At 36.3% G+C, this 11,599-nt stretch overlaps 1 protein-coding gene across 3 annotated transcripts; it reads left to right on the forward strand.

Annotated features, from left to right (window-relative positions):
- Nucleotides 1-945: 945 nt before the first annotated feature.
- LOC104888144 (uncharacterized) lies at nucleotides 946-11,599 on the forward strand. 3 transcript variants are annotated; one of them, XM_057393480.1, is made up of 7 exons: nucleotides 946-1,139; nucleotides 2,267-4,150; nucleotides 4,838-5,322; nucleotides 6,101-6,647; nucleotides 8,846-9,309; nucleotides 10,192-10,771; nucleotides 11,310-11,599. In XM_057393480.1, exons 2-7 carry the CDS (start codon nucleotides 3,592-3,594, stop codon nucleotides 11,342-11,344), a joined length of 2,670 nt encoding a protein of 889 aa, XP_057249463.1. In that variant the 5' UTR covers nucleotides 946-1,139; nucleotides 2,267-3,591; the 3' UTR covers nucleotides 11,345-11,599. The 3 variants fall into 3 exon arrangements, with proteins under 3 accessions (XP_057249463.1, XP_010671322.2, XP_010671323.2); XM_010673020.4 differs by lacking the exon at nucleotides 946-1,139 and having other exon boundaries at nucleotides 1,196-4,150; XM_010673021.4 differs by lacking the exon at nucleotides 946-1,139 and having other exon boundaries at nucleotides 1,197-4,150; nucleotides 8,852-9,309.

Here is an 11,599-nt window from a genome sequence, read left to right on the forward strand (position 1 = left end):
GTAATGGCTATTCGTGTTGATTGTTTGACTATTGGTTGTTTTTTAATGTGGTTGGTAAAGCCAATTGTTGTGTTGGTTGTTTAGTGCAAAATAAATACAAAAGCCAAATCAAACACTTTTCTTTCGACTACGCAAAAAGCTAGAGGCTACACACAAAAGTCATTTACGAAGCACTTTATATCCCTAATCTCTTATTACTATAACTCTTATTAGCCGTCTTACCTCTTCATATTCACACTTTCTCGCCCTTCCTTCTATCAAAAAGTATCATGGTGGCACATAAACGTCAACACTAAATCGACAATGATCAGTTTTGAGAATAGTATGATTCAAACATAACCTGACCCGATAGGACCAAGTCCAAAATTCAATCAATATCTAAGATGATCCTACCCAAGATAATTGAATACAAATATGATCCAAATACTCGACCTAACCAGCTTTAACCGATTTACAATCTGGTTCTGATTGATTTTTGCTAAACTAAACATGTGTTTGTTGATTTTAATGTATTTTTTATTAGACTTCTTTATTAATTTATCTTACTTGTCTACTATATTTACTAAACTACTTACTTTTGCTACATCAAGTTTATTTTTTTCTTAAACTCTTTTTAAGATGAACAACACCGAACCTAAATCTTTAATCAAATATATAACGTGGGACAACTACCTAAACCAATATTCCGTCTTTAATTACTTGCTACATTTTCGAAAATTATTTGCTAATTTTCAAATAATAGCAATTATTGAAGGATAGGTGGTAGCTCAGTGGAATACCATCTTGAATTCCACGACATTGTCAATGAGTTAAATCCTCATCCCAAGAATATGTAGGGGAATTTACTTCTTGACTGTTTAGCCTTGTACTCGGCCTGTAAGCTGGTGTGCCCCATACACTAGTAGCGAATTTGACGAAGAATAATAGCAATCATTGTTGACGAAGAAAGCCAATTTGCCCAGAAACAGGGGATGGTTTCAATTTTCCCAAACCCTCCGTCACTCCCTCACTCGTCACTCGTCACTCGTCACTCGTCACTCGTCACTCGTCACTCGTCACTCGTCACTCGTCACTCGTCACCTTCGCTTCTGCAGTGCTATTCCTCTGGTCGAATTTCTTACCCCCGCAAATGCATTAAGGTGATGAATTTCCCTTTTACTCTTCATAATTCTTCGTACTATAAATTATCTCTACTTGATTTTAGGATTATTTCTTGTTTCGATTTCATTTTTGCAATTGACTAGTAAACGAGATATGTCACTGTTATGGCATATAATTAAAAACAACTAAATTTTGTTTGTTACTTAGGATATTCAGATATAATTCAGTATAATTTTGACCAAAAAAAGGAACTTTCTCATTTGCCACTAATCAACTAGGACATAGTTGTAAGGTTTTGCATACTTCTAAGATTGCCTGAATAGATAGAAAGTCCCTTCAATTGCAATTGGCTAATGGTAGAAACTATGTGCTTGTTTGGTCTGACGTATGGAACGGAAAGGAACCGGAACAAAAAAAAAAGAGGAGCCGAATTGTGCAAAGATTGTTACCTTTATCGGGTGTTCGGTTTAAGTCATAGAATGAAAAAGAGATTAATACCCTTTACCACCAAAAAATAGATTTTGTTATTTGAGGGGGAAAGGAAGGTAACAAATTACGGGAGTCCGTTATCGCCAAGTAATGGTAATGGATGGAGGAGGGGTTGGACGAAATACGGAGAAAGGGAAAATATGTAATTTGATTCCGTTTCTTGGAGCCCAATTATATTGAAACATACATGCTCTAAGGATGTAAGGTCTTTTAAGGATGAGGAATAGACTCAAGTGTAAGAGTTGAAACATGATTTTTCTTCACATTTGAGATTTTCATGGAGCGTGTCATCTCAAGGGCTGAGAAATCGGAGACAACTCGAGTTATTCGTTTGATGATGGACTAGAAATACTTCAGGAACTGTGCTTCCAGAGCTTCTAGCTTCAAGTGCTGATGAGTCATGCATGTTATATGTTATACTCTACTTTTTGTTGTGAAAACAGATTAATTTATATGGGTTATATGGTAAAGCTTATATATTCTGGTAATGGAATGTGGTGAATCTTTTTGAATTTGAAATGCTTGTCCATCATCATGAAGTAGCCGGAGATCAATTTTCTCCTACTTTAAGCAAGATTGATTTTGTCATGTGTCATGTCAAGATTTTCACCTGCCTAACTTTTTCCTTCCCTCTTCTGATAAATCTGGTTTCAACTACATTTTCATGCTTGCTTAGGGGGTATTAAGGACTAATTTGGTTGCAATTGGCTGACCAACTTTTATGGAAAGCCAACTGTTCAAGGAGCTGATCTTGGGTGTACCATCGAGCTTTTCCTTTCCCTGTGACGATGTAGCCACTTCATTAATCAGGCGCTGAGTAGATGACTTTCCCTTTGTTTTTTGATATTTTGGTGGGTATCCAATTAATTCCTATATGAGTTATACTGTAGACGTGGACATGGATATTAGTTCTCAGCATCTTGGTTTGTCTCAGTATTATTCAAGCTAAGGTTTCTGTGGATGTTTTTGGTTGACAAGTCATGCATTATGCCAAATTAGGATGTCGAATCTCATGAAGATGTTAAACATAGTCAATAATTGTTATCTATACTTTGTTTTCTTGCTTATGCTATTGACTGCTACCAAGTACCAACCATGCGATAGAAATGTAAAGTTTTAGCTCTAAAACTGTACATAAGAAAGTTCTTAGTATTGTTTTATTAGCCTCTATTAGGCATTAGCAGACATGTCTGCTATTCTGTATAAGAACGTTCAACCATTGACTAATTCCTGGACTAGCAAATTCTTTTGATGCTAATTAAACTAGTTTGGTAATTTTTAGTATAATAAGGGAATTTCACTCTATTTCTCAATGGAGTCACCCCATAATATGCAAGTAAATCATGAATATCACTTCAATATTGTGTAAAAAGTGACACCATGCATCCGTTTCACCCAAGGTTTAGTTAACTAATTTGCACATTCAGAATTAAGGTCCATGTATCCATCAGCAGATATTTTTTTTTTATTTTTATTTTGTCACTATTTTACTTTGAGAATTCGTAAACAACCTTCCTGCTTAGGAAAAGACTTGCAGCTTTCTTCGTCAAAGATTAACTGCACAGTTTATATACATATTCCAAATGGCTTATGAAGTAAAAGATATCAGGTCAGTGGTACCCTCAATAATTTGAGAGTATTAAAATTTATGATAGAATATGGAAAAGTTCTTTGAAAAATTGTAGACATATGCTTTATAAATTATAGGAAAATTTACTATAATTTCTATTGTCTCCAAAATATATGTGTAGGACTTACCGAAGAATATTTCCATATTCGAGCAATATATGTTACAAATTATAGATTTGCCTGAATTGAGAGTTGTCTTAGCATCTGTATGTAGAATTGTAGATAATTTATTGTACAAAAAGTGCAAGATTTCCCATTCAAAGGTTATAGCACGTGGCTATACAACTCTCTCCCCCTCCCGAGAGATTATAAGCACAAAAGGCTGATTGGCATGCTATCTGAAAGCAAAGCGAAGCAAAACACACGATAATAATGGAGGAACTAATAATGTCTTGGGATCTTTATACAGCAGCTCTGAAAGGGGATGTGGGCATCCTTTCCAAGGAACAAGGGACTGGGGAAGGAGCAGCTTCCACAAGAAACGTCGGATATAATGAATTTGACACGTATTTTCTCACTTATACCTTAGAAGAGAGGAACACCATCCTTCACGTAGCAGCACGGAATGGTGAAAACCTCGATTTTGTAGTTGAAGCTCTTAAAAGATTTCCCACTCTTATTGACCAGAAGAATTCAAAGGGTGAAACAGCTCTTCATATCTCGGCTAGACAAGGCAACAAGGACATTATTGAGCATCTGGTAACATTTTACTGTGATATTGAGGCAACTGCAGCAAAAAACAATGACACTGAGCCTGTATGGAGGGTGAAAAACTCGGAAGGGGATACACCTCTTCACATCGCAATGAAAAGAGGCAAAATTCAGGTTGTATTATTCCTAATCAGTCTTGATAATAGCCTGGCAGGCTCTGTCAACAATCGTGGAGAAACTCCACTGCATTTGGCAGCTGAAATCTGCACTGGTGCTGGTGGTAAGTTCATTACTTTACTTCTTATTGAGTTTATTTGATTCTTGAGCCCGACACTTTCATGAGACAGTTCACCTGGTAAATTTTCTAATATTGTATTGGGTTTGGATTCATTTGTATCTAGAACATTTTCTTTTGGGTGGAGGGGGGAGGGGAGATGTGGGACTGGTGGGAGGACGGTCAAAGAAGAACATATATTACTAGCAATTTCAGGGAAGGTTTAGGTATTCTTAAATTGAAAAATATAGTAAATCTGCAAATTCAGGTAATTACTTATTCCTCGTGGACCCTGGTAAAAGAGAATAATTCTCTTAAACTCTAGATTGAAAAGGTAAAGAAATGGTTTAGGAGACTCTCTTTCCCAGATTCTAATATTACAATGAATTTTTAACTGCATTCCACGCTTAGAGAATGATCATGATATTGATACAAGTTGCTATAACAGTGCATCATTTAATGATAGGTTGGTGATCTAGCTAGAAACTTTTGACTTTCTTGAGGTTTAAGTCTAGCCAGATACTTTAGAAGTAACATACGTGAACATCTATGAACAATGAGCACGCATTTATGTTTTCTGTCTCTTGGATTTTGCTGGTGGCTATAAAGCATCAAATAATACGTGAACATCTATGAACAATGAGCACGCATTTATGTTTTTCTGTCTCTTGGATTTTGCTGGTGGCTATAAAGCATCAAATAATGGATTGATCAAGCAATCAAGCTCAGGAGGCAAGCTACGAGAAGATATATTACGTGTAATATACTTGCTGTTGAGAAAACCAAGCTTTGCCGTGCTTATGCGTGACAAAGATGGTTTGACTCCGTTACTCAAGGCAGCATGTTGCAGGAATTGCATACCTTTCATTTCGGTTCTAATAGCTTACAATCCACAATTATCAGAGCAGCGAGATCTTATTGGTAGAACCATATTGCACCTCATGAACATAGAGGGTTATAAAGAAGGGAAAAGATTTTTGGCAACACCAGAAATTAACCCCCTCAAGGATGAGCAAGACTTTGGCGGCGACACTCCCATTCATATAGCCATTAAAAACTCTGATTTCATGAAAGTGAGAGTTCTAATGGAGTGCTCTGCAGATTTTACAATCAATAATAGCTGTGGCATCTCAGCTTGGGATTTAATTCATTCACAGGAGGACTTTGCTATCAGAATGGTATGCTCTATTTTCACTAATGAAATCATTCATCAATCTTTTTGCATTTCTGTTGTTAGGTAAAAGTGGAACTTGTAAAAAAAACCTCTTAATTCCACTATACTGACTCCCACTCCTCATTCCTCCCTCTGACTTTTTTGTTTCACAGAAAAGGATAAGCTTTACATAAATTACAAGTGAAAAATTTAACCATTCCCCAAAGGTATCATATGGGGATAGTTCATAATATGACAGAACAATTGTCCTCACACTTAAGTGGACTCATGTCAACTAATTCTGCAATTTTAACTTTTTGCTTTGACGGCCATTTGATTGGTACTGATAAATGGTGGTAAACTGGTAATGATAATTAATTTGTAAATTTGCAAGAAAAGTCTCATGCCAATGTATATGGTAATGCTGCTCAATACCCAACTATCCTCATGTATGTATTTTGTTTATAATTATCCATTGCCACTCACTACCCCATTTAGAGGTGGTATCGAGTGGTACTATGGTACATATGAAGAACTACACATAGTTAGAGGTGGATAATCCTTAAAAATTGACATTGTGATGGAATTCCCTGGAAAAGTTACATCTGAACTCGTTATCATTACCGCCTCCCAAAACAAGTTTTTAAAGTATAATCAAATCTAAGCATATTGCTGGCGAAGTTTACACTTTTTCCATTTATCCTCTTTTAAATCTGGATATACTTTTGCTGTTTCATCCATGGCTACTTTTTGGCTGTCCTATAATCCATGTAACTTAGTTGCTTGTAATATAATGAACACAGAAGGACGAGACTGACAAAGCCATGGATGGATTAATGGAAAGGCAAATGTATAGAGCAGCAATGGGAGGAGACGTGCAATTTCTTTCTCAACATGATGATATCTATTTTCTCTCTCGGACTAAGGAAGGGAACAATATCCTTCACATAGCATTGGGTTCGGAGTCGATGAAAGCAACGAATATTGTTATAGATGCTCTCAAAAGATGTCCAATACTTCTTTGTCAAACAAATTCTCATGGTGATACACCACTCCATCTTGCTGCTAGGTTGAGGAGTTTAGCTGCGCAAGAACTAACGATATTTTGCAAGGATACCTTCCAAAACAAGTTAGAATTAGTTGTGGGTGCCTCATTTCTTTATAGTGCCCCATGGAGGGTGAAAAATTTAGAAGGGAACACACCCCTCCATGAAGCGCTTCGTGCTGGAAATGCTATTTGTGCACGGATTTTGTTACTGCTTGATGATGAGGTGGCTTCATTTGTCAATAATAATAAGGAGACTCCTTTGCATTTTTATGCAAAATATCAACAAATACCAGGACCCCTATGTAAGTATATATCTTGTTTTTAATTTTTATGTTAGATCTGAATTCCTCCTTTTGGTGGAGACCAGCAGGATGTTATTTGCTATCTAAAAAATTTGCCCAATTATGTGATTTATGTCCTAGTTTTATTCTATTTGATTTAATTAATAACCCTTTATTCTATCTCACTGATTAATTGGAAGCCTCAACAATAAGTCTATAAAACCTTTCTCCCTCTTCCCTTTCTTTTTCTCTTTCAAGGGGAGGTGGATGGTGAGAGTTAGAATTATTCTTACTCTGCAGTCTCCATTTTGCAACCTCATCATCACTAACTTATTTGTTAATCATGGGGCAGAGTGCACCTTTGAAACCATAGTTATGGAATAGTTACTTCTCTCCTTAATCCTTACTTTCGGCAAAAGTAAGACGACGAGAGGCTACTTCAATTTACGAAGTTCTCTTGGGTCCCTTCCTATCACTTCTTTGCCAATTCTCACCTTTTCTTATTTCCTTTTTTTTAAAGGTTTGCTGCCTTCTTTTTTTTCCCTGTTTCACCTTTCTTATTGTCTCTTCTTTCACTCCAGTTTTCTCATGCATGGGCGAAGTAATGTTGGGGCAGAAGGGGGCCTTGCCCCCCCCCCCCCCTCACTCTCCGGTAGTTTTTAGTTTTATAGACGTCATAGTATAATCCTTGGCCTAATAGTTCTTGCTTGACTAACTATTGGCCGGTTTCCCCCCCCTGTAAATATTGTCTGGCTTCGCCTCTGCTAATGTCTCGAAATTTGTGATTAAGATTTGAACTTTGAATCATAAAGTATTAATTAAAATTGAAATTTGAGTTGTGCGAAGTCATTAATTAATGATGGTGAGTGTAAACTATAGCTAGCTTATCGGCAAAGCTTGTATTGTAATTGTTAATTTACAAAAATATTTATTCTAATTGTCATTGTATTCTAATGGCTATTTTATGAGAATTTATTCTAATGTGTAGGCTAGTTATGATATATTCTACTTATTGTTAATTTATTTGAACTTGGGAAATTTTAGAGTGTGAACGATGGAGTTCTAGACTTTTATTAGAAAAGATTGTGTGCAAAAAATCACAAAAACTATGTGATTGCTCTTCCCCAAGTTTAAGGAAACCTTTGATACAAGGAGATTTTTTGGATTCAAAGGAGGTCCTTAACAATTGAAAATTAAGCTAAACATTAACAATTTGGCAAAGCCACTCGTGTAATTTCTTTCTCTTAGAATCCCTCCAAACTCTTGATCTCTTATTTCGTGCCAACTAGTAGCTCTATTATATTATAATCCAAGAAAGTGATCAAGAATTACCTAGGTATGCATCACCTAAAAATACTCAAATAGAAAACTGGCTGTAAGCTGCAATTTGGAGTAAGAAATTGGATTTTATTATGTGTAACCAATTTAATTGGTCTTATAACTTTGAATCGACAAGGTAACATCACTCTTTCTAATCTTCATCTTTTTTCTTTGCTGGCTTTCAAATTGAAGCTTGTGAGATTGCTTTCCCTCTCTCTTGGCAAGCCTTTTTTCCTTGGCTTGGACAAGACTGATTGGAAGGAGTGAGAAGGGTTGTGCTTTAAACCTCCCTGAGAGTTGTTTCTTCTTTCTAACATTACTTGTCGTCTTATTAACCACTTGTCATGGGCTGTGAGGTGTTCTTTGTTATATCCCTCAAAGTTGAAATTGCAAAGTTCTGCTGGGTCATAGTATTTACGACCCGTTTGATAAAGCAATACTAAATGACAGTAATGACAATGAAATCATATACAATTTGTAAGGAAAAATCTACAACTCATCGTCATGGTAATGAAATCTCATTCCTAAACACTTATTATTCTTCACAAATCTCCATTTCCCACCCAATACCATATTTAAAGTGGTGCTGGGTGGTAATGCAAATTTACAAAGAAAAGCACATATATGGGGGATGGATCCTTATTACGATGGACATTGGCATGACCCTTTTGCTACAGTAGTAGTGTGAAATTTGTTACCATTACCGCCTACCAAATGGGATATTGATGTTTAAACCAAGTAGTAAAGCATATTGGAGATGGAACTATATGTGTTTGGATGCCAATGCAATTATAAAGCAATAAAGACCAAGAAGTCTTGATTTCTTTCATAGGTTGAAATTCTTTGTTATCCTACTATATTTGCTCGGTGTTTAAGACTTTAAAATAATGCTCTGGAAGCTGCAGGGAGAGATGGGAGCTTAGCTGAAATACAATTACCAGAAGGTGGCGAGCTAGATTTGCTGCTTAAAGCAAATATGTCAGCTCTCTTTTCCAGGGATATGGATGGTCTCAACCCTTTATTGAGAGCAGCTCAACGTAATAATTTTGAAACAATCAGAAGGATACTTGACTGCTGCCCCTCTTCGGCGGAAATTTGTGATCTCAGTGGTAGGATGTTTTTACACCTCATGCCTCTAGATGATAAAACTGAAGTGTTACTTGAAAGTTCTCAAATTAAAGCACAAATTGAAGCACGTGATCATGAAGGAAATACACCGTTACACATAGCTATAAGAAATCGTCAGTTTAAGAAGGTGAAGGTTCTACTGAAACATGGTTCTAAAGATCTTCTTGATATGGTCAACAGTCAGGGTGAAGCACCCATTGATTTAATTCGATTACAAATTCAAGTGCCTCATGAGGTATGCCTTAAAAACTTGTAATATTTAGCAGTTTTTAATCTATTTGCTATAAATTAAACTGCAAATACCTTTTGATACTATTAGCATTAAGCAGCATGTGATGCTTTCCTTTTTGGTCTTGCTCCTTTTGTGCATTCTCTGTCCAGACAAAAAGCTGCCTTGTTTTAGCTTGATAAGTTGAAGTTCATTATCTTTGAGTCAATGATTTGTTTGTAAATACTAATCATAGTCGTGTATGCTATTTCTAGATGTCAGTAAAAGTAGTTGCATTTCCTAAAATAGATATAGATTAGGTTTAGGTTTCCAAAGATATCCTCACTTAGGTGAAGAGAGGATGAATTTAAGAAAAACTATTTTAAAGGTATCTTAGGGAAATCACGGTGAATCGCTTGGTATGATATGTGACTTCACCAGGTTGAGGGACTAGATTCTTAATTTGCAAATAGTAGAATTGGATTCGTTTTTTAAAATGCTTCCGTACTTTGTCACTTTAAATCTTTTACAATATTGTCACAAAAGTGAAGATTGAAGTATATCCCAGTATTACCTCCGGAAGTCCCACATGATATTTGTAGAGGACAAGTGAGCTGCCACACAATATTCCTTGCTACTCTGAAGCGGAATAAAAGGCTATGCCACTATATAACTAGAGGAAAACTACATAGAGAACTTATTAGGTGCAGCAAGGAGTTGGGTGATGTTGCCAACAATCCTAAGCACTTTGACCTCTCGTGTTTTTATAAATTGTTGCTACATAACATAAGAGAAATGTTCTCAAGTGCACCCGATAATCCCCCCCCCCCCTTCCTTGGTTTTTTATTATAACCGTCTATACATTCAATACCTTGCTGATTATAGATTTCATGACTATTTCATGAACAGATCTTGGAGCTCTTTAGAGACATGTCTCAAATGCCTCAAGGCATATATGGAATGCCAGAAGTAGAAGTGAAAGAAAATGTACATATCCTTTTGGTGATTGCAGTATTGCTTGCTACAATTACATTTGCAGCAGGATTTACAGTTCCTGGTGGATTCAATGACAGCGGGGTTCCTATTCTCATAAATGAGGGAGCGTTTAAGGTGTTCTTAATCTCGAATGCATATGCAATGTGTTCCTCTATGCTGGCATTGTTCTCCCTTTTCTGGTTCATGACTGGCAAAGCTTCGGAAGCACTGAAGCTTATAGACCTGAGCATCTTTGTTCTCCAACAAGCGTTTTATGGAACCATCATAGCTTTTATGACAGGGGTATATGTGACAATATCCCCCAAGGCTTTATGGACTGCTATTCTTGTCTGCATATTATGCTCTGGCTTGATCTTGTGTTCTTTTAAACCATTAAATATGCTTCTTTCTAGAATCTTCTCTTTTGCCCATGGTATCCTTCATAAAGTTGCAGTTTCTGCAGAAAAGGCTGGGTTGCCTTGCATCTCATGTTTGTGCTACGTGTTGCTTTCAGGTTGGTGCTATACTAGCAGAGTTTCTCATTTACTTAGTAATGGGTTTCCCTTTTATTTCTTCTGGTTCAAAATTTCCCTTTCATGTTAACATGGTTAAAGCGATGATCTATTTCCTTCCTTTTTGTTGCACATGGCTTGTTTGGTAGGTGGTAATAGTTGTTGATGGTGGTTATGGCTTTGTAAGTATTATCGTAACACTCACATTCCAATAACCATGGTAAACAGTATGTTAATCCATCCGAAATATACCGTTTTCTTCATGAATTTGCATTACCATCCATTACAACTTTGTTGATGGTCAAACAGATGAAATTCCATTATCATGAGTATTGGCATGAAACTTTATTTCCAGAAATACATATGAATTGCTATCATCATCTATTACCGATTACTAGGCAATTCAAACAAGTGGTGTAAATTTTTCTCTTTGTTTTGAATACATGTAAAGAGAAATTGAAAGATGAACATATCATGTTTGCGACATTGGCTTAAGGCCGGTCAGGTTTATAGCCCATCTAATGCTGATTTTGAATGTAGGATCCCACCTCGAGTCCTCGACTGAAGCGAAATAAACGTCAGCCTTCCTCATCGGAGTATCGGACTTTTTTCGGCCATCCATGCAAAAATTTGCTTGTGGCTCTTATGTTGTCTATGCATGTCTTCTTTTTTGGTGAAAAAGGGGAAGAGAATAAGTTTTTTTGGTCTTCTTTTCTTCTTCTTGTGATGTTCCTTGTATTACATACACATTGTGTCATTGTCTTATAGAAGTATATAATAGAAGTACTGCAAAATTCAAATAAAAAACCCATTCTAGAGTTGAAACCTAA

This window comes from Beta vulgaris, chromosome 3, assembly GCF_026745355.1.
Source record: "Beta vulgaris subsp. vulgaris cultivar EL10 chromosome 3, EL10.2, whole genome shotgun sequence".
NCBI lineage: Eukaryota > Viridiplantae > Streptophyta > Magnoliopsida > Caryophyllales > Amaranthaceae > Beta > Beta vulgaris.

Coding starts and splice junctions, on each gene's coding strand:
- LOC104888144 (XM_057393480.1), top strand. CDS start 3,592: ATGGAGGAACTAATAATGTCTTGGGATCTTTATACAGCAGCTCTGAAA. Junction 4,151..4,837: donor AATCTGCACTGGTGCTGGTG/GTAAGTTCATTA, acceptor GTGGCTATAAAG/CATCAAATAATGGATTGATC. Junction 6,648..8,845: donor ACAAATACCAGGACCCCTAT/GTAAGTATATAT, acceptor ATGCTCTGGAAG/CTGCAGGGAGAGATGGGAGC.